This window comes from Austrofundulus limnaeus, unplaced genomic scaffold (genome assembly GCF_001266775.1).
Source record: "Austrofundulus limnaeus strain Quisiro unplaced genomic scaffold, Austrofundulus_limnaeus-1.0 Scaffold36, whole genome shotgun sequence".
Taxonomy (NCBI): domain Eukaryota; kingdom Metazoa; phylum Chordata; class Actinopteri; order Cyprinodontiformes; family Rivulidae; genus Austrofundulus; species Austrofundulus limnaeus.
The window spans coordinates 1,647,536-1,672,039 of NW_013952438.1; the positions used below are offsets into that span (position 1 = coordinate 1,647,536).

Below are 24,504 nucleotides of genomic sequence, written 5' to 3' on the forward strand. Positions count from 1 at the left end.
ATATATATACATGTCTAAAAATCAGGAGGTCCATGTTGGTGCTTACTGTTGTGTGACCCTGGGATGAACCACAGGCAGCCGTTGTTAACCGTGGCATCCTCCAGGGCGATCCAGAAGCCCAGAACTCGGCCCAGAGGCTCGGTGTGAAGAAAGGTGGCATCCTGGTGTGGTGTCACTATGAAACACGCAAGACTTTACTTTAAACAAGGAGTGTCAAACTCAGTTACACAAGGGGGGCTTAAATTCAAACCTTGGTACAAACCAAGCACCAATCTCTGTCATTATTCTAGAAATTATTACAGAAATACAAACTGAGTTTTTCTAAATTATAGAATATGTTGCATTTAGAACCTAGGCCTACATGAGCAAACAAATAAAGAAAAAGATTCACTTTAGAAAGACACATCATTAGCATTCATTTCTTATGCCTTACTCTCTACTAACAACTTATTTTATTTCATAGATACATTTGATCACAATCCATCAAATTAGTAGAAAATTTATTGAACTCTCACTAAAAATTTAATTATATGACTTTAAAATAAGAACAAAAAAATAAAATAAAATAAAAAAGATAATTAAAGTTGATTCACTTTTGCCTTTTCCACACAAAATCAAAGATAACTTCACTTTCTTGGCTTGAAAGTTGGTCATCTGCCATGAGAAGAATGCACTAAATCCAGAGACAAAAAGACTAAAAATATTTTACAATTTAAGTGTTACTTTGGGGCCAGAAAAAAGGTTAAAGAGCCAAAATATTTGGCCTGTGGGCCTTGAGTTTGTCACGTGCTTTAATAGATTTCCTGATTTACCTCAAAAGGTTTTGAGAAACTGGATTCAGCACTGACTCATAGAACATAACTATAATTAGTTTCCAAACATAATATCCTAATTAGGTGAAATTAAGTCTACTTCTGTGTTTTTATACCAACTTCGTAAAAATTTGAAATATGAAAACTGCAAACAAATAGATTCAGCTGAAATTGATTGGTTTTACCTTCTCCTCCCAGTCTTGGTTGCTATAAAAAAAGGGTGACATAACTTCTTATTTGAATGTTTTATAATTACACTGAGATAAATTTAGGATAAATAAAGATTTTACCTTAAAGATGTACATGCTTTGCAATATGACAGGATTAACCAGGCCTAGCTTCTTGGCTATGCCCTGGAGAATTAAAAAAAAAATTACAAGTTAATTATTCTGGGACTTACTTTATCACTTACTGAATCTGGCAGAACTCACCTGAACTTTGGTTGAATGAGTAACTTTCTTATATAACGGCTCAAGTTCATGTAACGCTAAAAGAAGAGAAAACTATGTCCTTTTGAAAGCTCTTTGTTTAGAGTGTGAAAGGAAAGAAAAAGAAAAAAACAGTCAGGATTTCTCACCGTGTCCGACTTTATTGAGAGAGCGCTGCTTCGGTACGATAAATTCTCCTGCAGGTCCAGATGTGCATCAGTCAGCAGGAAATGATTGACAGGCCACAGAAAATTACACAAGAGCTCACCTTTGTCATCAAAAACATCCTTCTCGAAGAAAAAGCGGATCTTATCTCCACTCGTGATGAAATAATCAGCATTCCCCTGCAGGACAGAACGTTAACACGGATCAGCTGATGCTCCAAACAAACACTGCGCTGTTGACACAAGAGTTCAAAACCAATCGGACAGAGGGGACACGTGGGGTCAAAGGAAATTGTGGTTTAGACTACCTTTCGGCAATCGTACCTGCATCTTTCAGCCGCAATACGGAAACATAAAACAAAACATTACGATAGTCTCATCAGTGACAAACTCGTCCCGTGCCGTTCCACTCGTCGGGGTCACCTGTTCTTTGAGCTGCTCATCGTGGTAGGTGGAGAAAGTGGTGCGGCAGTGCTCGGGGACGTCCATCCTGTCCACGACCTCGGTCATCCTCTGCCTCAGCTCATCACACTCCTGGGGGGTCAGCAGCCCGTCCAGAACCACGTACCCGTCTTCCCTGTACTAAAATAATAATAATAACAATAACAATAAATAATGCAGAGCTGGTGAAAAGTGAAACACTGTCACAGTTCTTTTGGACGGGTGGAAACCAGAGAGACCGGGGACAGTTGCAACACTTTTTTTTGCATTTGACTCCGTTACTCAGAGATGGTTTGAATTAGACAAACCCATTTACAGATGATTAAAGCAGGTACATTCTTCACAAGTTGCATTTGAAAATGAAAAGTCAGATGTTGCAACTGACCCCGAGGCCAAAGACAGTTGCGACATTGTTTGAGGGTGGTTGAAACATATTATTAAAACAATATATTTCACTGTAAGTAAAAGTTTTATTATTTTTATATTTATGTTATTGCTAAATTTAAAAAAACGAAGTTATAATGATATTACAGTGTTATTAATTTATTCTTATTGATCAAATGACAAATATAGATTTGACTTGATGAATAGACCTTATATACAGATGACAAAGACTCTAATTGACATAAAATACAGTTGGCTTTTAGAGACAAGGATAACAGAACAATTTGTGAGGCAACTAACTTTTGTTTTGCCTATTGTCACTGTATGTCTACATTATGCAAAATTTACATTGAAAGAAACAGGGATTTTAAAACCATTGTTGAAAAAAATAACTGCAGAAAATACATCTTAAACACTTTTATGTTTTAAACTATAAAATTGTCATGAATACCCAATACCTTTTAAAGTGTAAACTTAATTTCAACATCTTAATATCATCTGTTTGTGCTCTGTTTTTATATGGATTTTTCGTATTCCTGTCAGCCATGATAAAACCTCATGTGTTAGCTAAATAAGCTGATCTGGATACATGTTAACTCTATTAGTAAAAAGTCAACATATCACTTGTTTAAACCATATAAGTTTGAGCTGGATCACAAAAACAGTGACAACAGTATAACAAAAATAAAGCTGGGCAAAATAAATACTTTGGTACCTCAAAAACAGTTTTTTAAATAAATCCTGGAGCAGTTTTTGAATCTGCTTACTTTTTCTCTGCAAGGTGGGGCATCTAACTGAGCATGTACAGTGTGAGTGTCATCACTCTAGCTTGTTTCTGTTTGGAGAAAAATGACGTGTTGCAACCGTCCCTTGTTGCTACTGTCCCCGGTCTCCCCTACAGCTCAGGGACCTGAACCCTTCAGCTGTCCCTGTGTCCAAATGACCCATGTGGCCTCAGTTTGCCTCCATCTATTTTTGGGAAGTGGTGGAGAAGAGGTTAGAAAAGGTTGCAGGTTCAGATCTGCCTCCACCCTCATTTACCCCACTATGGGCCCTTGAGCAAGGCCTCTCTGCTCACATGTGCAATGGGGAAAAACGCAGGGAACTAATAGAGTACATTAAATTAAAACTGTGGCAGCTGTGAAAGAGCTGGCTCAGAATCTGTTTAGGTGATCCAAATGATCAGGACCCCCAGAAAAACAGCCATCGTTTCCATCATTTTGTGGAAAATCTCACATTGACAAAACATTTGTAGGTAAACCAGGAACACTTCAAATACTTTAAAAAAAATAAATTTTCACACCCAACAATGCCAGCTACTTTGTTTATAAATTCGTTTTGATTTTGATCATTAGTTTGCTATCAAATGATTGATTTATGTAAAATGTAATTACTGTCAGATCATCGAAAATTACTCTTAAAAAGTTCAATTAGAAAGGTATTTTTAGTGGTTAATGCAATCAGTTAAAGTGAAAAGAACCAACTTGAACAGAACAAAGTTGCCTTGAATACAGTGAAAACCGTTATGTAACCATTTGAGGTTATTTATGTCTTTTCAAGCATTCAGCTGACTTTATTACATAGGAGCTCTTTTATTTATAATAGTGAAAAAATGCCCCTAAAGTCAAATATTTTGAAAATTAAAGAAAACTTTGGTTTCTGAGGCCACTTGTGGCTGCAGAATCCTTATGTAATAAGGTAGACATGTGCGATGCAACTTTTCACACAAACCCATCAATATAGAACCAATAAATCATTTTCATTACATAATCTTTTATTTTAAGGCACCGGTATCTTCCTTACCTTCTGCACATCCCGATCTGTCATAAGATCCATGCTGGTCTTACTTGAAGCAGATCTTGATGCGACATGAGATGTTTCTCATCCGGGTAACCTTTAGAACATAATGTAATAGGATTTGGAGCTTTTAACTCTTTCATGTAACATGTGAGCGTTAAACCGCTGTAGTGACACAGAATGACCGCTGGGCGTCGCTGTTACACGTGAGGAAAAAAGAGCTTCATCAGCAGCGCCATCGTGTGGCCAGTTTGATCACTTACACACAGAAAAATACATTCGTGTTTTTCTTCTATTTTTTATTGTAAATCGTTAGTCTTTAAATGTTGTATACAAATGTAATAATCTAATAATATTAAATACAGCTAATATTTAAATTTCTAAACACTACAATAATTTAGCGTTTGCAAAGTTTATCAACTGCATGTAAAGGTAAAAATAGTAGCTAAAATAGCAAAAAGACAGATATAAGTAGCAAAATGATAGCTAAAAAATGAAAGTAGCAAGAGGCTAACAAAAAGTCAAAAGTAGAAAATGTAGAATGGTAGCTAAAAACTGAAAATACCAAAATAAGACAAATAAAGATGATTTCTAAGAAAACAATGTTTTTATGTTTATATTTAAAACCGGATTTAGCAATCAACCTTTAACGTAAACTTCCAGATTATTAAAAAAAACAGCAGTTAATTTGTATCTCTCAGATTTAAAAATTGCACTGCATGCACAAATGATTATATATCGGCTGAACTTCCCATAAGTACTTTTATTGCAACAAAACAACTGGAAATGCAGCTTAAAGATCACATTCGTTAAAATAAAAATCCAGATTTTGCTTCAATTAGTTTCTGTGAATTAGAAACAAGCTTGAGTTGAGCATTTTCTGATTTGCACTATAAATAACAAGGGTTTGGAAATCCAAGAATTTTATACAATTTTGTACACACAGTCATCCTGTCAGGACAGATAGTTTGTTACAATGTCCAACATGGTAAGATAAGAATTGACTGTTCCTAAAGATGAGGCACCACCACGTCTCTGTGAAATGTAGATAATACAGAGGGGAAAAAAAACATCATTTGTTGGAACAGATAATTTCAATGAAATAAGTTCTGTTCCTGCTCCACTTGGGTGTAAACTGTGATGTGTTAAATGCAGTGACACAGTGATGATAATACACTTTTACAATAGAACAATTAACAGCAAATGAGCCACTTCAGGGATGAGTTCACCGACTGCGTGGCACAAATAATGGACACCAGGCATGAATAATGAAAACTCTCGAGTCAGTAGTAGCAGAAGTCTCTCAGCCTCTCCCAGTGGATATGAATCATTTCTCAGCGGTTTCTCTTTGAAAGAGGAACTAGGCCAGATGAAAAATTAACACACTCTGTGGCAAGATTTAGTGTTAAGTGGTAATTTTATTATCATGTGTCAGAATGGTACAAAAAAGTAGGATCTGAACATTTGGAAACCAGCATTCCAACATTACAGAGCCGATGTTTATTTAATTGGCAAAATAAAAAACAAAGTGTTAATAAAGGCCTTGTCCATTTGGGGATAAGTTCCAGTATGGCTGTTCTGGACACCGGCTCAACAAACCCGAGCTTTAAGACATTTTTTAAAAAAGAATCGTTGTTTCCAGAACTCCTGATCTACAGGCATCAGAATACATAAAGTTACCATACACAAGAAATACAATCATTTATTAAAAAATAAAAATAAATAAAAACATTAATATTTTACAAGAAAATAAATGTAATCATGACAGTTTAGCAATAAGTTATGCTCAGAAATGATTTATGAATACTGACAGTTTGGATAATTAAAACAAAATGACTGTCATAAAAGTAAAATCACACACATTGTCAGACATTAATGAATGTATACGGTTACACACGATGCCTGCAATGAAGGGTGAGCTCACTTCCAGTTACAGTAAGATTGTCGAGTCATTCCGTTCGAGCACAGGAGCCGATCTGCTCTGAAGGATTCAAACTTCAAAGTTCTGTCCAAGAAAAACGACTTAAAGCATACAAACAGGATCCAATCATTTGATCTTTTTGTAATTAAATATAAGGCAGATGCTATAATTTGTTATTTTAGCACATTTGCACTACAATAAAGCTTTCAGTGTGTTTATATAAGAAAAAATGGCAGCTGCTGATGTGACATAAATGAAGTGCTCACGTTTCAGAAAGTCACGGAAACTTCCTCATTTTGGTTTTTGAAGAGTTTAAATCAGTTCTTTGACCTGATTCATCACAGCTGACAGGAAAGGGAGGGGGCCAGGCTGAAAGTGAAGTGACTCAGTGGAAAATGAGAAAGAGGGGACAACTGTTTTTAGCTGACTTGTAGCTTTGTACGTCATCCTCTGCCAGATGCTCAAAGTATTCTGAGACCAGATTACAAATAAGTTACACGAAAGACAGCAAATATTAATCTTAATATTAACTTTGACCCCAAATGCTCAAAGACCAAAAATTTACTCAGACGTCAGTCAAATTTTCTTTAAAAAAAAAAAAGACAAAAGAAAATCTAAACATTTTGAGACATTTCAAACCTTAAAGACATCATGTAAAGATAGAAAAAAAGACTAAATAACCAGTTCTGACACTTTGCGGTACAGGAGAAAGGTTTGAAGGCATCTGCACTGCACCACCACAGTGATCAATGTCAGAATATCAAGTTACTTCAGAGTGACAGAGAACATCTCCTGTGGGCCGACTCTGAGCCAGCTGCACCACAATGGACACATTTCTAAAGCTTGTATTAGTACAGAAAGTACGTATCTGTACGGCAGCCAACAGAACACTTTTTGTTGTATATTTTGTAAAACATGTTTACTTTGCATAAAATAAATCTAATATAAACAAAATTATTCAAATGGGTTTGTCATACACCTGCAGGAAAGTACTGTCATTTGTTTTGGCTCTGACCTTTGACCCAGACTCTAAAATGGTATTCTAGTTTAATAAAATAAATAAAATAAAATAAAACCACTGAAGCTCTCGTTTCTGAGCTGTGACCTCTGAAACAAAACACCCAGCTGAATCTTAGTGAAACTGCCTTGAAATCTTTTAAAGAAAGTGTGTAAAATTACTGACATGAACGTTTCCAGCTTACTTCATTTCACAATTACTTATATTTCTAAATTCTTAAAATGAAGCAGTGATAGTTACATGTACATCTTCCTGCACTGATTTATTTTTTTCATTAATGCCACAATATGCACATATAAAAGTATTCAACAACAAAAAGGACTGTGGAGGACTTAGGACTGCTTATTATTGACATCTTGGTTGTTTATTTTAAAAATCATTTTGAAATATTGATAAAAGTTGCAGTTTTTTAGGAGTTATTGTTGAAGTTTACTTATTACTGCTTTACAAATTAAAGGTTTAAAGTAACTGAATTACAATACAGTTTACCCTCTGTAAAAACACATTTCCTGTGCCATGCTATTTCCCATTTATGTCTATGTTTAAGCTAAACAAGTCAAAAATATTTCAGTATTACCTTGCTGAAATAATGGAAACTTGTAGACCACAGCGTGGATAAAATCCAGCAGAGTCTGGATTGAGTTACAAACGAACCTCCAGATGTCGCTAATTGTTACACGTTGTAGCTTTTAAAAGAGACTGAACTGCAGGAAATCAGCCGGTAAGAATAAAAGCACATGACTCGCATTAAACATTTCAGCTCTACACTTTACAGCTCGAGAGAAAAATACCACTGTTTGTGATCATTAAACGGGTATCGCTTGTAAAAGCTGAGGCCATGTCAGTAGAGAGAAATTTCTGGCAGGAGTAAATGCAGCAGATTTACTCCAAATGATGCTAATAAACCCCAGGTCTTTACAAGAAGCGTTTAAAGCAGACATAACATGTTGCATTCATTTGGAGCACGCACGGTGGATGTAACGTGCTCCACAAAGAAATGCTTCTCCAGTGGAGGCTGGTCAGAACCAGTTCCCTTCCACTCTGTAATTTCCTGTTTGTCCTCATGTGCCTCGTAAATGAATACATCCATTGGCGACAAATGTCCGCTCTTTCACCAAGTAAAGGCAGTCTGATGAACAAACCAGAGAAACAGCACTAGTACTAAAAGGTCCATATCAAAGAAATCCTTTTGCAAAAACTAATAGAAGTAACTTAATTCAGTTTTTTTCTTTTATACTGTCTGAATGATTTACTTTAGTCAAGCTTGATTAAATTATCTCTCATTGTTTGGGAACTCTATCCGACCTAAAACAACAAAGGTTTAGTCTGATTTAATGTCAGAAAATGAGGAAAAAAATATTTAAAAGCCTTCTGTATCTGGGTTTACCTGTTTGTATTAATTAGGAAAAGAAAACTTTGAACTGTGACTTTCTTCAATGTTCTGTGGATTTATAAAAAGGACAGCTATTTTTATCTGAGCAGTGTGTAGTTAAACCTTACACTGAAACAAAATACATACAGTAAGCTCTGAAGAAAAAAAAAGGCCACTTACGATACCAAGCTACAGATATTTGCTCTGGAGTCAAAATAAATGTTCGATAAGTGGTTTGTTACATGCTGAAAATATATGTCAAGTCCAAACATGCTACAAATGTCTGTTAATATATAAAAAAAATAAATCAAAAATAAATTCTTACACAGCCTATTAAGACACACTTGTAATGACACCTTAAGCCCTGTAAAATAAGATCATGCTTAAGTAAACATGTTGTCTGGTGATGCAAAAACAAAGAGCCAATAAGAGATGGTGGTCTAAATCACAGCTCCCAGTGCAGGTAACAGTTTACCACACAGGCCGATGGTAAATTTAACTGCAGGGTAGTTTTGCGTTACACAGCAAAGTTTGTTATTACCCTTAGATTCCTACAGCCTACAGTGTTAAGGCTAAAGATAAACAATAAAATAAAATAAAAAATGCCTTTAAGTAGGTCGAGCATAAAGAAGCGCCCGAAGACAAGAACACTGCCAAATCTTCATGCCTGAATAGACTGGCTTTGAATTACATCATAATTTGTTAATATGTGTCAATAGAGTGAGCCACACTGCACAGCAACTGTAAATGTCAAACTTCTCTAAAAGTCCCAAGGCCAGAGGAGGGGCAGGCAAACGCTGCGTAGAGCATGTTGAGAATGTGCTGTGCTCAGTAAAACGATAATCGGTAGCACTTTTAGCTCACTGAGGCCGAGTCGTGCAAAGTTGTCTCAGTCGAAAGGTAAAAGTTTGCTTTAGGGTCCTAGTGCGGCATGCATAGTCAACATCAACTGCCAGCATCCCTGCAACTTTATAGTTGGGATGAAACAAAACTAACAAAAAACATTGTTGAATCAACTCTGATCATCCAGCTTGATTATAAAATTTGTTTTCGAGTAGCAAATGTCACATCCAACATGGTATATCAGAAGGCCGTTGACATCCTTACTTTTATTGGTTCTGCCAGGCTGTCAAACAGTCGACATGTCGTCACTTTTCTCTGCCTGTGTGGTCAACACTGCTGCATTTCTCTCAAGCTCCATCTGGTTTTCATAAAACCTCTTTTTATTCATCTGCAGTGGTTTGGCTCAAGCCTGCTCCTTGTCAGCCCTCCAGAGCTGCTCCTTGACTTCTGTTGGCAGCGTGTTGAACAGGTCTTCCTCCACCACCAGGCCGCTCCGCTTCAACAGCCTGCAGTCGCCGAGCTCCACCGGGAGGCACTCCAGACGGTTCCCTCTCAGCTCCAGCTGGGTCAGCCCGGTGAGTTCTCCAAAGCGCGATGGCAGTGTCTGCAAGCAGTTGTTCCCCAGATTCAGAGTGCGGAGTTTCTTGCACTGGAACAGCTCCGGGGGTAAAGTCTCAATCTGAAGCAAAGAGCATAAAAGACAGGAAAAATAAGAGTGCACCAGTCAATAGAAAGGCTGACGAGACATCAAAACTAAATTAGATAGTTCAAAATACAGCCAACCTCCGTTGTGTTTGGATTCTGTTCGCTATAAGAACTGGATTTTATAAAAAACAAAAACCAAGTCTCTCATACATCCACAGAAATCATACATGAAGAAATTCCAAAATGAACGAAGTATTGACAATAACTGATAACGTGCCTTAAAAGAACACATACACAAAAACACCAAACATCAGAACAGTCGAGTTATTTGTGGCAGCTCACAAACCTGCTGGAGGCTATTTTCAGCAAACAGCCACATAGTAAAACAGAAGTAATAGTAGCCTTTACTAAAAGCACATGGTGATGTTTAGATGCTTGTGAGCTCAAGGAAGTGTTTCAAAAAAGTTCAGTTTTTATTCAAGTAATCCTTTGGAACAAAGATAAATACCTTAAAGGCAATTTTTATCGTTAGACTTCAAAGTTTTGGGATTTGGGGTGTTTTTAAGCAAAATACGATTGTAAAACACACACAAAAAAGTATAAAATACTTTAACTCTTATCAAATGAGAAAGTCATTTGAATTAATTAACTAGAACTGATAAAGCAAAAAATTTACTTAAACATAAATTAAGTTCCACTTACCCTGTTTGCCGTCACAGCGAAGTACTGCAGGTTTTGGAGGAAGCCCACATCAGGGTGGATGCTTGTCAGATTGTTGTGACTCAGGTCTAAGAAGCGTAACTTGCGGCAGAAGAAAAGCTGGCTGGGGATCTTCTCGATCTTATTTCTGTTCAGGTACAGCCTCTCCAGGTTGGTCAGCGTCCCAATCTGAATGGGGATATAGGCGATCTGGTTGTACCAGAGCTTCAGGCACACGAGGCGGTGTAGGTGCTGAAAGCTGATGATCTCCTCTATCGTCTTCAGGTTGTTGTCTTTCAGGTCAATCTCCTGCAGGTTGTGCAAACTGAAGATGGAGTGTGGAATGCGTTCGAGGTCGCAGCGAACAAGCTCGAGCTCCGTCAGGTTGACCATCTTCTTAAGGCTGTTCAAGACCATCAGCTTGGTGCCCTCGTTGTTGATGGAAAGCTTCTGAAGGTGCACGCCCACGTCAGTCACCACCTGCGGCAGCTTGGTCAGGTTGCTTTTTAGACGCAACACTTTGAGACTTTTGAGCTCCCTGAGCCCGTCAATGACAATGAAACGATTGTTCTCAGCGCTCAGGTTCCCGGTTAGGTGAAGTTCACTGAGGTTCTTCAGGCTGTAGATCCACAGAGGGATCTCCTTGATATCAGTGAACTTGATGTGGAGCGACTTCAGGTTTTCTCTCAGGAAAGCCAGAGCTGGAGCCTCAATTTTAGCTGGTGTGTGGTAGAGCCACATCTCTTTCAGATTGGAAAGCTGAGCGATGATGGGGGGGATAGTGACGTCTGGAATAAGCTCCAGCTTGAGCACCTCTAGCTCAACGAGATCGAATACTGTATCCGGGATTCCACTGAGCATGAAAAGGTGAAGCTCCAGTTTCTCCTGGGAGTTCTTGGTGATCCGCTGCCTCAGCTTTTCCAGTGTCCACTCGTTGTTTAGGTTCAGCTGCCTCAGCTTGTTTTCGCTGACCTCAGACAGAAACACAGCAAAGCGCTTCGAGTAGAGAGGGTCATACTGGTCTATCATGTGTAGCATGAAGGCAAAATCATTCTTCACGTCGGGAATGTCGCTGTAACTGCTTTCCTCGCGGATCGACTCAAAGGAGTATCGTTTGAGTGAGCGTCTGAGCATCCAGCAAAGGGTGTACATGCAGATCAGACCATAAACTACAACCAGACTGATGTAAAAACAGGCTAAAATCTTGAACAGAGTTGCTAATGGGTGAGCACAAAGAAACATGCTGTATCCTGTTAGCGTCTCAATATTCACTGGGCACACTACGCGGAATGTGATACAACCTACATAATAGCCTGTGTAGCTAATAATCAGTATAAACTTGATAACTTTAATAATGGTCTGTCGTACGTAAAGACGGTAAACTATATCACCTTCTTCAACATGGATTCTAAACTTCTTCACCTTCTCAAAAAGTGCTTTGGCCTGCTCCCCTTCCTTCTTATCTAAAACCCCAGTTTCAGAGCGGTCCACAATTCCCTGTTCGATCCTGGACTTTGTTCGCTGAAGCATGGGAACGCTAGCCTCAACATCCTCGCTCACACTTGAGGTCTTCTTGTCCATGGAACCATTCATTTTCCCCACTGGTTTAGGGTCACTCTCCTCCACTACAGTCTCAGACAAAGCTCTTGTTGTCCACGGTGAGTCGAAGCACTTGAGTAGGATAGAGACAAAGTGCTCCAGTTTGGAGCTTGTATGTGGGAATTTGAACCAGAAGTTGCTGCAGGCCAAGAAGATGAGGGTGTGGAGTAGCACCAGATAGGGGAAATATTTAGCAAACCAGTGCAGTTTGTTCTCATAGCAGACAGCATCTACGTAGTTATACTGGTGTCGGTCGAGGTCATACTGAATGCCTTTGGGTTCGCGTGGATAAGTGGGGGTTATGTTTGAGACAGGCATAGACTGGCATTCGTTTTTGGCAACCCACTTGCAAGGCAGGCAGATCATCTTGTCCTGTGTGACCTGCAGCGTTCCACCGAACACTGCAATCATCAGCATGATGATCGAGAGGTAATCTGTGAATACGTCCCACCATGGCTTCAGGATTCGGTATGCTGGCTGGGTGTCAGCAAAGTACCGGAGCTCTGTGATGGGAATCATGATGGTTTATCTAGAAAAAAAGGCAGAAACAAAAGAGTACCACCATAAGACTTGAAAAGACAAAACTTTATGTTGGTTAGCACGTGTAGCATGAGTGAGTGTCTTACATTGGGAATGCCCTCAACTGTCACTTCATCAAAAGCTCCTATGGGTTATATCAGCCAAGACTAGCTGGAAACAAGTCTCATTGTCAAGGAGGACCAGGTCCCTCCACCTATGTAGGGTTGTTGATACATGGACAGTTTATTCTAGATTTGGGTGTAATACTGGTTCATAACAAAAACCGGTTTTAATTGTTAAATACCGGCATACCAGTTTATTAGCCTGAAAACGTTCAAAATGTTTTGTCACACCTGCCATTAAACTGTTCCCCCGGAAAACTTGGGGGGTAGCAGTGTGGTTTAATGAAGTGGTAGCAGAATGCTACATTGCTAATGCTAGATCCTATCCACTTATTCCATTGTCACAATCTCCATTGGCACTAGCTTTAAAAAAGCAAATGCTTAGCCTGGAGGTGGGGCAGGTAAGGTCTGGCAGCACACCAGGGCTGAAAACTGCCCATGAAGAACCTAAACCTGCAGGCTCAGCAGTGGTTTCCAATCCTGGTCCTCAAGTACCCCCACCCAGCATGTTTTACTTGTTTCCCTGCTATTCAGCAGAAGATTGTTCTTCAGAAGATTGTTAATCACTCATTCGTCCAAACTAGGTGTGTCAAATCAGGGAAACATCTAAACATGCAGGAAAGGAGTTCTTGAGGACCAGGGTTGAGAATCACTGCTTTAATTCATGTTATCTGATTTATTAAATGGCAAAAAATCATTGGCTTCCAGAGGCAATACTAAAAAAACATTAAAACTGAGTCAATATTATATTTTGAAAATGTCTCATCAAGCTCAGAGAAGCTCTTGAAGTGTTGGTCAACATTTAAAGCAGTGATTTTTAGATGTTTCCCTGATTTGGACACACCTGGTTTGAATGACTGAGTGATCAACAACCTTCTGAAGACCTACTAAATAGCAGGGAAACAAGTATAACATGCTGGATAGGGGTACTTGAAGACCAGGATTGGCAACCACTGCACTAGAGGCTGCAGTCTTTTTGAACTATATGCTAAGGCAATCGGACCAGTGATCCAGTAGGAAAACCACTGTTTTGACACCAGCCTCCCAGAATGTATCTTACCTCAGGAAATTTTAACCTTACTGGACACTGTGAAAGCCACACTTTTTACAACGTACAAAGAAACTCTGCTGTAAGCAAATCCAAAATATAAAAAAGCTAAGAAGAAGAAGATAGTCTCAAATGGCAAATGGTAAATGGACTGAACTTAGAGAGCGTTTGATCAAGTCCCTCCGTACCCCAAAGCGCTTTACACTTACAGACATTCACCCATTCACACTCACATTCACACACTGATGATGGTAAGCTACATTGTAGCCACAGCTGCCCTGGGGCACACTGACAGAGGCGGGGCTGCTATGCGCCGGCGCTAACGGACCACCATCAGTAGGCAAGGCGGGTGAACTGTCTTGCTCAAGGACACAACAACTGAAATGGCTGGACAGGGGATCGAACCAGCGAAAGAATGGCAGTTCCAGAATGACTCCCATAACCACTCCGCCACAGTCGCCCTATCAACGTTACTTGAAACACTCGGACTGTATTTAAGGTGAAAGCAGACTAAGTCTGGCAGTTCAACTGCTGTTCAAAATACTGCAGTAACCCCAATGTGGAAAAAAAACAAAGAACATGTTATTTTCTGTATCCATGTACAAAGAATACTCGGAATGAACGAAATCTTCTCTGAAACGATGTTTAGCTCCCAAACTCCTGGTCCAACACTTCAACACCAGATTAGTTTTGTCAAAAGAATCATTTTCACTGATAAATCAATGAACCAAGTTAACAAGATTGCTGAAGTGAAATGGGGTCAATTAAACTATGACTTCAAATCTTTCTTAGAAACATAGAAGTGAAACTTGTAAAATTGCTGACAGGCTTTAAAACGATATTTTTCAGCCATTAGTTTATGCTTCAGCACATCAGTAAAGTCACAACTAGGCCTCACAAAGTAAATTTTAAAAGTTAGTTATATGAAAAAAATGTTTAAAACTATAAAATCTGGAGCTTGTTTAGTATAATGTATAGCTTTTAACTTTTATATTTTAGTCCAAAAAGAAGAAACCCAATAACACTTGTTACAAAAAAAAAATTAATAAATAAATAAAATAAAATAATAATAAAAAAAACCTGCTGGCACTAGATTTAAGACAAATTAGTAAATCTTAAACTGTTTTCCCCTGTTTATTTCAATTTAAACTCCACTTAAAAGGCTGGAAAAAAACAGATGAGCAGTAATTACCGGTACATAAAGTATTTTTCCTTAACCAGTTTAAACCGGAACAGAAGCGCACAACGGACCTCCTCTGTTGGATCTCACTTCAAGATACAGAGACCCAAGCAGCTGCTAAAATAACCTTTAGAATTAAACAAATACAGGCAATCTTTGCCATATACAGTCAGTACAATAGACATGTGTAGGTTACAGTCATACTAAAGCAAAGCTTTGGTCATAACCCACATTTATCCACTTTTCTTTTGCCAAGCAAAAATTGTCAGACTCAGACTTGAATAAACATGCTCTGTAATTCAAGCCCATCACAGGAATGCACTGATAACTTCAAGTCAACTAAAGAGGTCTTGTACCCAAAATAATAATACAGTAAATTTATGACATTATAGTCACTGGTACTTAGTGAGGTAAAAAGGATTTATACTGTATTATACATTTTATGCTTTATTCAAATCTGTCCAGTGGTTCACAAAATATTTAACAGACCAACAAAGATGACTAATAGTTGATGACAAAATTCTATACAAAAATCTGATAGCACTCAATGTGTGTTGGAAAACAGTCTCAGCTACTACCACAGCCAGTTTTAGCATTAAACCTGTAAAGTTGACCAAGATATAGACATTTGTGTTTTCTTAGGTATATTGAATGTGGCTGCCATCTTACATGTAGCTGTCTCCAAAGGCTTTAACAGTGTTAGATGTACTAATAGATACTTCCTGTGAGTTTTAGTAAAATGTGTACGTATGTTCATTTCACAAATTGGCAACAGAGAGGCACATGAAAACAGACACGGGCAAACATTATCATCCTCTTTGCCTTTTAGCAGCAGGCTACATTCAAGACAAAAACTAGTCTGAGAACCTTTTTCATTTTCCTTGTTCATTGTCCTTAGTTCAACAATTAAAGCAGATTCAAAAGAGAAGGTCAAAATTACCGTATTATGCAATAACTGCTACTGAATTCCAGTTTGTAGCTATAGTCCAGTATTTCTCCTAAATATGTTTTTAAAACAAAGCAGGCTTTGTGCAGGTGATCTTTGTCGATGAGGCTTGGCAACACAGGAAGTGTTCATGGGACTCAGAATATTAGAGTCAACTATCAATTTCACTCAAGTAGACTGGCGTCTCTCAGGAAAAATATCTTAAAGTTTTCTTGAAGTTAAGCTTTATTATTGAAATTTGATCGTCACTTCCTGACATACTGAATAAGTAATGACAGAAGAGGGGAGGGAAAAAAAACCCTTTTCAGGCAAACTTTAGGACTCTTGGGGAATGTTGAAAAGTCTTTTAATGTCATAACCCGATTTTGTTTTTGTGCTTTTCCACCTGTGTCGGTGTTGAACTGAAATCTACCCCACTACAATGACCATGCAGGAACAGTTTTAAAACTACATGGACAAGATTAAGTGGTTTGAAAACAGATTAATAGGTTTAAAGATGGATGAATGCCAGTCCAGACAATTACAGCAGGCCTAAAATAATGTAAAGTACAGCTGTTATAGATTTCCCTGCAACAACTTCATAAATTTTATTTTAAGTGCTTGGAGACACCCAAAGGACCTGAAAGCATCACGTGTTTACTGACTCTTTCTTGATCCACATCTACAGAGTGGAAAAGAAAATACAGCTCAGGGTGATGGTAGAAGGAAGTTTATTTTTTTATGTTGTTGTTGTTGTTGTTGTTGTTCTTTAGTATTCAAAGCATTCAAACTACGGTCAGACATGTTTTACCTGTGGTTAAACTGGATATTCAAAACTGGATTTGAAAGGAAATTAAAAAGGCTTCTTTAAATTGAGGCAGCTTTTTAAGCCTGAAAAAGACTGCAGGTTGCCTTGAACAACCCAAGAATAAGAGATTTTCTTTTGACATAACAAAAAAATTGGACACAAAAAACTTTATTATCAAAACACAAGTTTTTGATTACTAAACCATTATCACAAATTTAAAACACAGCCTATTATCATCTCCTGCCACCAAAATGTGCAGAATGTAATGCACATCCACAACTGATTAGCTTTTTTTGAGTCAGCTAATGAACATAAGCAAACAAAAAAGCCTATAACTCAATTCATTTTACAGATACGGTCACACTACATCTGAGCGTGATATCTTCACATGTTGCATGTTTTTTTTCAAGGTTTGACCAAAACAACTTCAACTCTGTCAATTCTCAGCATTTTAGTAATCTTATTGAACTCAGACATATGAGTGACGTCCACGGCCTACCCCAGTTACCACTACTGTGCATGTGTGTCAAGGACAGAAAGGCAGATGTGGCAGTGGAAGGTGTCAAAGCAGTTTGGAGAGAAAAGAACAAAACAACAACAAAAAAAAGAAAACGATTAATCGATTATTAAATTAGTCATCGATTGTTTTAATAACCGATTAGCTGTCGATTAATCGTAGCAGCCCTAATATGAACTCCGTCAAGGATGCTGGGACTTTATTTATGTTTTTACACAGTAGCTACCAACTACTACAACCAACAGACTCACCACTGTGAAGGTTTCAGAATCAGATTCCGGTTCAGCACCCCCAAAACTAACTCTGTCCCACCTTGCCAAGCAGAGGTGACACACTTCAGTCACTATCGGCTTATAAATATTATAATTTGGTTATTTGTTACCTGTTCAGCTCTACAAGTTGGTAGCAGCAGAAGCCGTGTTTATACTTCACCTATTGTCCTCAAAACTTTAGTAAACAATGATGAAAACTGCATGTTTGGCTTTGTCTCTGATGTTGATTAAAGAATAAAACCTGCATTATAAAATCCTTAAATGATTTGGATCACTACATAAAGAAATTCAAAAAGGTGATCATTCATATACTAAAATATAAACAGCAATTTAAAAAAAGGGGATAAAATCCTCACATATTTAATCATTTATAGCTCATTTGTTCAATCTTGACAATGATTTGAGGGATCAAAAAAGGTGGAGGAGACCAACCAGTTATTAAACCAGGTCTAACTGGTTCAGACCCACAAAACAAACAAACAAAAAAAAAAAACACTTTCTCTTTAATGGGAACACTGGTTGAATTCAAGCACGGGAAAACATGCTGACAATCTTGGACAAGTCTAAACGACTTCTATGAGCATTTCTTGACATTAAGTTGTGTATTACAGAACTAGTGTTAATGACAGAGTAATAGACTAGATTTTTAAATCTACATCTAATGAGAAATATTAACTGTGATGCTGTGAATTACACTGAACGCAATGTTAATTCACACCACATCTCCTATGTGACAGTATTTTCTGTTTTTCGGGTAAAAGGAAGTAAAATAAGCGACTAAACAGTATCAAAAGTTTTCACTTTAATTGTTGTTCATAATCTCGGACCATAATTATAGTAATTAACTTTACGTGTCTTCTTGTTGTCCTCTAACTAGACGAGACTATTTATTTCATTGTCCGATTAAATACCTTATTCTAATGTAGTAAAATTAGATGGTACTGAACCAAAAAATGCGACCTTTATCAAGGCGACTTCCTTTAGAAACAACAACCAGTCTAGTGGGAGGAGGACGGGAAATAACGTTTGTCACATCCCGACTCCAACTAGCGCGCTGCGGCAGTAAAAACCCGTCTCAACCGGCTGGTTACAAACACGGTTAAACATTAAAAAATACTTACTTGTTTTGTTCAAGCTGGTGTCTCTCGCCTCCTCCACACACGTGTGACACATTTCTCAGGCGGTTCTCAGCGACTGGGGCCGGTCACACCAGAGCCAGAGCCTCGAAACAGCAGCGATGGTAGGAAAAACTGAAGAAAGCAAAAAGGATTGGCTTCAGGGTGACTTCTTCTGTGAGCTTTAACGGCGGTTGGCGAACAAACTTAATGGTGCAGTACCGCCACCTGCTGGTGTGGAAGAGTAAAGTGAAAAAAATATGTAGTCTGTGTGCAAAATCGGTGAAAGTCGGTCGAAAAATGTTTTTGCGCGTGGAAAAAATAAATAAGAATGTCAAGTGGTTGTTTAATTTATGTTTATACAAAAAAAAAGTACATATCTAAAATGGTCATGATAAAAGAGGGGGCTGTGCAGGTGCAGTGAATGTGGCAGGGGGCCGGGCATCTGGGACCAAAATGAGGGCCAAAAAATCCACAGGCTCGATTACCAGCAGTGCACACAGTGGTGTCCTTTAGTGCAGTGGTTCCCAAACTTTTTGTCTTCTGACCCACAAAATATCCATGGCAAAAACTTGTGACCCCAAATATTACTGGTCTGAGTACATGAACTTCGTTAATAACCCTAAAAACACAGGCTTTAGGAAGCACTGCTTTAGTGGTTCCCAAAGTTGGGGTCGGGACCCACAATGGGGTCTTGAAACATCAAGGTGGGGTCCTGAAAATATTTTTATTTAATTAATTACACTAAAAACTGACAACCACCAACATTTTTTGCCTTTGTTATTACACAATAATAAGATTAGTATACTTAAAATGGACAAAAATAGCCTAATAAGTATTGTTACTATGCTCTTGTTTATTTGACGTGAAAACATTGTTTATCATCTGGTAACAGCTGGGCATGGGTCTCTGCTGCTGGTATTTTGTGAGTCAAAAGCTGAAATGTTTGGGAACCACTGCACTGTCATCAATTTAGAAACTAGATTTGATGTGTTAATATCTTCCTGTTGGAACACGCAACTCTGTTTCAAATATATCCGTAAACCTATGGATTTCAGGTTAAAAATTTGATAAAACACAATGAAACTTATTGCACTCGTTCCACAGCATGATGCTGCCCCCACCATGCTTTATAGTTGGTAACATGTTAAGTTTAAAGGCCTCATCGTGGCTCCTCCAATTTTACTTCCTGTTGTGGCCAAACAACTTAGTTGTCATCTTATAAATATGATAAAAGATAAAGGAGTCTGGTTCTGTTCAGGGGATGACTGTGGATAGAGATGATGGTGCAAAGAAAGGTTTACAGAAAATCAAGAACATTGTGGACAACCCTGACCATCCTCATCATCAGACTGTCAAATAAAAACAGAGTGTCTTCAGTCTAGGCTTCTTCTATTTCATTGTAATACAGACCGCTACAGACGTTCTTTCCTGCCCACAGCCATCAGCATCTACAATAACTCTTTAATTACAACAATGCCTAATTACCCTCTGGGATCAATAAAATATTTTTGAATTAAATTTGAATTGAATTGAATTATATGACCTTGGGACTTGCGAACTGTCCAGGATGTACCCCGCCCCTCGCACTGTGACTGCTGGGTATGGGCACCAGTGACCCACGCAACCCTGAAAAGGAAGAAGCATGTACAGAAGATGGATGGATGGATATATGACCTTGAAACTTTTTAAGCTGCATCCATATGTGGGCAGCTGAAATTTCAGTTGAGCTTGAATGTGCGGCTTTAGGAACTGCTTCTTTCATGATCAGCTAGTCCAACACTTGCCAGTGTGGGCAGTAACTCTGACGTTGCAGCAGTTTCATGGCAGGCTTGAGCCTTGGTGGTTCCTGGAATGTTCCTAAACATCCTGCAACTGTGTTACAGTTGAGACATGGTGGATTTAATGTGTTGTCAAACAAATCCTGTTTATGTTGAATAAGAAAAAGTACTTGTTGCAGTTAATCATAATCACTAATGAAAACATACTTTTTAAATTCAGACTAGGTTTCTGATCTTATGACATTGCCATATTTCAATAGTTTTTCATGTAAATGCTTTATTGTTTATATTACATATTTGTCTTTTAAACCGGCAAATATTTTTGGACACAACTCTGTCTTGCTGTCAGCAAAATATCTTCTACACCACTGGATGGATTTTGTTGAAACATCCAAAAATGTATCATTAGATGGACAACTATACAACTCATTACCTATTGCCAAATTATTTTAACAACATGGCTGCCACAGCTAATTGAGCTCAATTACAGTGCTAGAAACTTTTAGATAGATACTGAACTAAAATTTGTTGTAGAAGCCAAGAGACACCCTCACCTCCCCTCTAAGCATTAACATATTTAGCAAATGTGCATTAGATTGTAAAAAAAAAAAAACAGCATTTACAATGTTTGACCAAAAGTCAATAACTTCATCATTTCTCAGTAAAGATTATTTTGGTTTCAAACTTTGGCATGAAGGAGCTCGCTTTAATTGAACATGCAAAAACAAAGTTGAATCAGGTCTTTTGGGTGAGTTCTTATTTGTTGAAACATTTTGTCTCTTCTCTAAGAGACTTCTTCAGTCTGAGGAGTTACAGGTAAATAAGCAGTACTTCCACATAGTGGTTAAATAAGATTATGACAATCAAAACAAATTGCATGCAGAAGAGGACCATCAGCCAATCGTTGGAGACCTGATGGCTGCTTATTGTTCACAGAGGGCTGAATATACTTGAAATAACATCATTGTAAGAGGGGGACAATTGGACACGGAGGTCTCCACTAGTTTAACAATGAACTTCTTTTACTCCTCCCTCAAACCAACGTTTCTCTCTATCAAGGATGAGAACATCTTCATCCCGAAAAGGTGGCCTGTAGATGATTGTAAACTGAAAAGTCCTGACCTGAAGATGTTGCTCTTCTTTGCTGGATCATCTTTATGGCCTGTGGCTGCTTTGTTTCGCCGATGTATAACTGGTCATAGTCCTCCTGGCACGAATCAGCGTACACAGTGTGAAGTACCACAAAGTGATACTTGAGTAAAAGTACAAGGAGCTTACCAAAAAACTACTTTGGTAAAAGTTAAAGTCTCCTTTAGGAATATTACTAGAGTAAAAGTACAAGTATTTTACCAAAAATACTTTGGTAAAAGTTAAAGTCTCCTTTAGGAATATTACTTGAATAAAAGTTTTAAAGTATCTGATATTTTTGTACTTAAGTATTAAAAGTAAAAGTATTGATTTAAAGGTAAGTAGATTTTCTGCAATGACATTTATTAGGAGGTGACCTCCCTAAAAATGTAGAACTGACTGTTGTATTAAAATAATTAATTCATGTTAAATTAAGTGTCCTGATGCATCTCAGTAATCCAGGTAAAAAAAATCAAAAAGAAAAAAATTGTATAGGTCTAAAAAAAACCCACATAAAACACATTACGGCAAAGGCTGGTTCACCCCAAAGATCCGGTGCCCCAGCACAAACAGAGCAATGTTGTATATGCTGTTAAGTGCCAGGAGGACTGCGACCAGTTATACACCGGGGAAACAAAGCAGCCACTGTTCAAAAGAATGTCCCAACACAGTCGAGCTACATCTAATGGCCAGAACTCTGCAGTTTTCACTCATTTACAGGCCAGCGGTCACTCTTTCAGAGATGAGGATGTTCTCATTCTTGATAGAGAGGAACGTTGGTTTGAGAGAGGAGTAAAAGAAGCCATTTTTGTGAAGAAAGACCGTCCATCGTTAAACAGAGGTGGAGGCCACCGTTTTCAGTTGTCCCCCTCCTACAGTGCGGCTATTGCCAGTATCACTCCACCCCGTTAACAATAGGTGTTAATTAGGTGTCAACGATAGCCATGTGATGTGAGTATCAGTCACATGGAGGCWGKGCTTAAAAGCCTGAATTTWGCCTGAAACTCTCAGACTGAAGAAGTCTCTTGGAGGAGAGACGAAACGTTTCATTAGAGAAGAACCCGTCCAGAAGACCTATACAATTGATTTCTTTATGTTAAATTAAGGATGCACTAGTCTAGCTGTTTCAGTTTATATACAGATTTCCAGACTGCCCAACCATTTTCCCCAAAATGAAAATGTGTCTGAGGGCTGCGGCCAAATGAAATAATTTAATTCACGAAATACAAATCCTCTTATTTTAATAATTATGTCCTGCTGGAGTGTGACATGAGTTGTTTGTGTACAAACTAATACAGTAGCAGAATTTTATATATTTATACTTCTCATTCAACCACAATTAAATTCACTCTATCTAGGAGGCACAGTTTATATGGATATATATATATATTTTTTACAATAACAAGCTGTAATGAAAACAAGCAAAAAAGAAACAAAAGTAACGACTTTCTACTTCTTGCCTTTGTTAAAAATGTAAGAAGTAGAAGTAAAAAGTAGGCTGAAAAACAATTACTCAAGTAAAGTACAGATATCCAAAAATTCTACTTAAGTGCAGTAACAAAGTATTTGTATTTAGTTATTTTACAACTCTGAGCGTACACGTTACTCTGTGCCAGAGGGTCGGGTCAGTGGGGTGAAGCAGTCTTTGCCATTTTGTGTTTTAGGGTTTTAAAGCTACTGAGACATCATGTTTAGAAAATAAACATCTCCACTAACATAGGGAATGACCACTGGTCTGAGGTCCTGTTTTACACCCAATGGCTGGCTTGTCTCCTAACATTTCAACAAAGAAGAACCTGTCAAGGGGACCTGAATCAATTTTTATGTTTTAGATTTCTCTACCTGGATTATTGAGATGCATCAGGACATATCTTTTAGACCTTCTCATTTAGCATTCTAGGAGTGGGATGTGTCCAGGTATCAGGTGTAATAAGTGGAAAAGGAACCCGTTGTTTCCTCTGTGGGTCAGTAATAAAGGTTTGCCATCTACACTCAAAAACATTAAGTCCTCGCCTTCAATCAAAAAAATTACCACAGAGGAGACTCAAAGCTAGGAGCACAGAGATGATCCTTGATGCTCCAGCTAATGTACCCCCAAGTTCCCACTGTGTACGTTCTGCTTGGTGCACTGATAAAACCAAAAGTGACTAAAAAAAGAAAATGTATTTATTATAAATTTAAACATATGTACCTCACAAAGAGAATGTACAATAACAAACAGCATTATATTATTTCCCAGAGTCATTCTTTTGCTTTGTCTGGATTACTGGCTAATTTTTCCAAGTGGTCCCTTTGCTGTGTCTCATCTCTGCTGCATTCATCCGCCATTATCTCCAAAGCATCGCTTCCTTCAACCTTCTTCACCTTCTCTCCTTTGGCAGCAAGGATTTCCTCAATGTTTCTGAAACACAAAGCACCACAAAACATGAAGAGTAAACAGAGGATTCGTATGCGTTGCTAATCCTAAAGTTCAGCTCTTTCTACTCGTATTGAACAGTGAATTGAAAGTAGTTCAGTCAGACTGACATTATAATTCAGTTATATAAGAAAGCCACACCAACCTTTTCCCCTCTAGGTCTGAAAACCAGTTGAGGTTGTCAGCGATGACATGATGATTCTTGCATCCCGTGCATGTCACTATCACTACACCCTTGTGGTAAGCCAGTTTAGAAATTTTCTGCGTGGACCTGGTGGAGCAAACCTGCAAACATGATACGAGTGGTTAGATAAGAACACTGAAACTGACAGTTCCAGCTTCAGACACAGCAGCTCAGTAAAGGCATATTCTTCTAAACTGTCTGGATTTTGTCTGATCAGCTACAGAAAAAAAACAACAACCTTACTTCAACTTTTCAAACCTGGATTGAATCGCACTGCTTTAAAAGCAGAATTACTTTAATGCTGTGTGATTTATGCCATTATTCTACACTCACCGGCCACTTTATTAGGTACACCTGTCCAACTGC

At 38.2% G+C, this 24,504-nt stretch overlaps 3 protein-coding genes across 3 annotated transcripts in view; all 3 read right to left on the reverse strand.

Moving 5' to 3' along the window:
- Positions 1 to 4,136, reverse strand: part of phyhd1 (phytanoyl-CoA dioxygenase domain containing 1) — a 7,726-nt gene extending 3,590 nt beyond the window's left edge. Inside the window, exons 1-8 of the mRNA XM_014006557.1 lie at positions 4,033 to 4,136; positions 1,828 to 1,986; positions 1,509 to 1,584; positions 1,390 to 1,437; positions 1,244 to 1,299; positions 1,103 to 1,165; positions 998 to 1,019; positions 45 to 175 (exon numbers count right to left, since the gene is read on the reverse strand). Coding sequence (XP_013862011.1) covers positions 45 to 175; positions 998 to 1,019; positions 1,103 to 1,165; positions 1,244 to 1,299; positions 1,390 to 1,437; positions 1,509 to 1,584; positions 1,828 to 1,986; positions 4,033 to 4,065 — 588 coding nt within the window. The 5' untranslated portion in view covers positions 4,066 to 4,136. The remainder of the gene's footprint in view (positions 1 to 44; positions 176 to 997; positions 1,020 to 1,102; positions 1,166 to 1,243; positions 1,300 to 1,389; positions 1,438 to 1,508; positions 1,585 to 1,827; positions 1,987 to 4,032) is intronic.
- A 1,288-nt stretch (positions 4,137 to 5,424) lies between these two features.
- On the reverse strand, positions 5,425 to 18,769 carry lrrc8aa (leucine rich repeat containing 8 VRAC subunit Aa). Its single transcript, XM_014006556.1, has 3 exons — positions 18,636 to 18,769; positions 10,528 to 12,652; positions 5,425 to 9,859 (listed from the first exon to the last, which is right to left on the reverse strand). Exons 2-3 carry the CDS (start codon positions 12,640 to 12,642, stop codon positions 9,584 to 9,586), a joined length of 2,391 nt encoding a protein of 796 aa, XP_013862010.1. The 5' UTR covers positions 12,643 to 12,652; positions 18,636 to 18,769; the 3' UTR covers positions 5,425 to 9,583.
- A 4,913-nt stretch (positions 18,770 to 23,682) lies between these two features.
- The window catches only part of dnlz (DNL-type zinc finger), a 2,602-nt gene continuing 1,780 nt past the window's right edge, over positions 23,683 to 24,504 (reverse strand). The window contains exons 2-3 of the mRNA XM_014006569.1: positions 24,100 to 24,239; positions 23,683 to 23,939 (exon numbers count right to left, since the gene is read on the reverse strand). Coding sequence (XP_013862023.1) covers positions 23,780 to 23,939; positions 24,100 to 24,239 — 300 coding nt within the window. The 3' untranslated portion in view covers positions 23,683 to 23,779. The remainder of the gene's footprint in view (positions 23,940 to 24,099; positions 24,240 to 24,504) is intronic.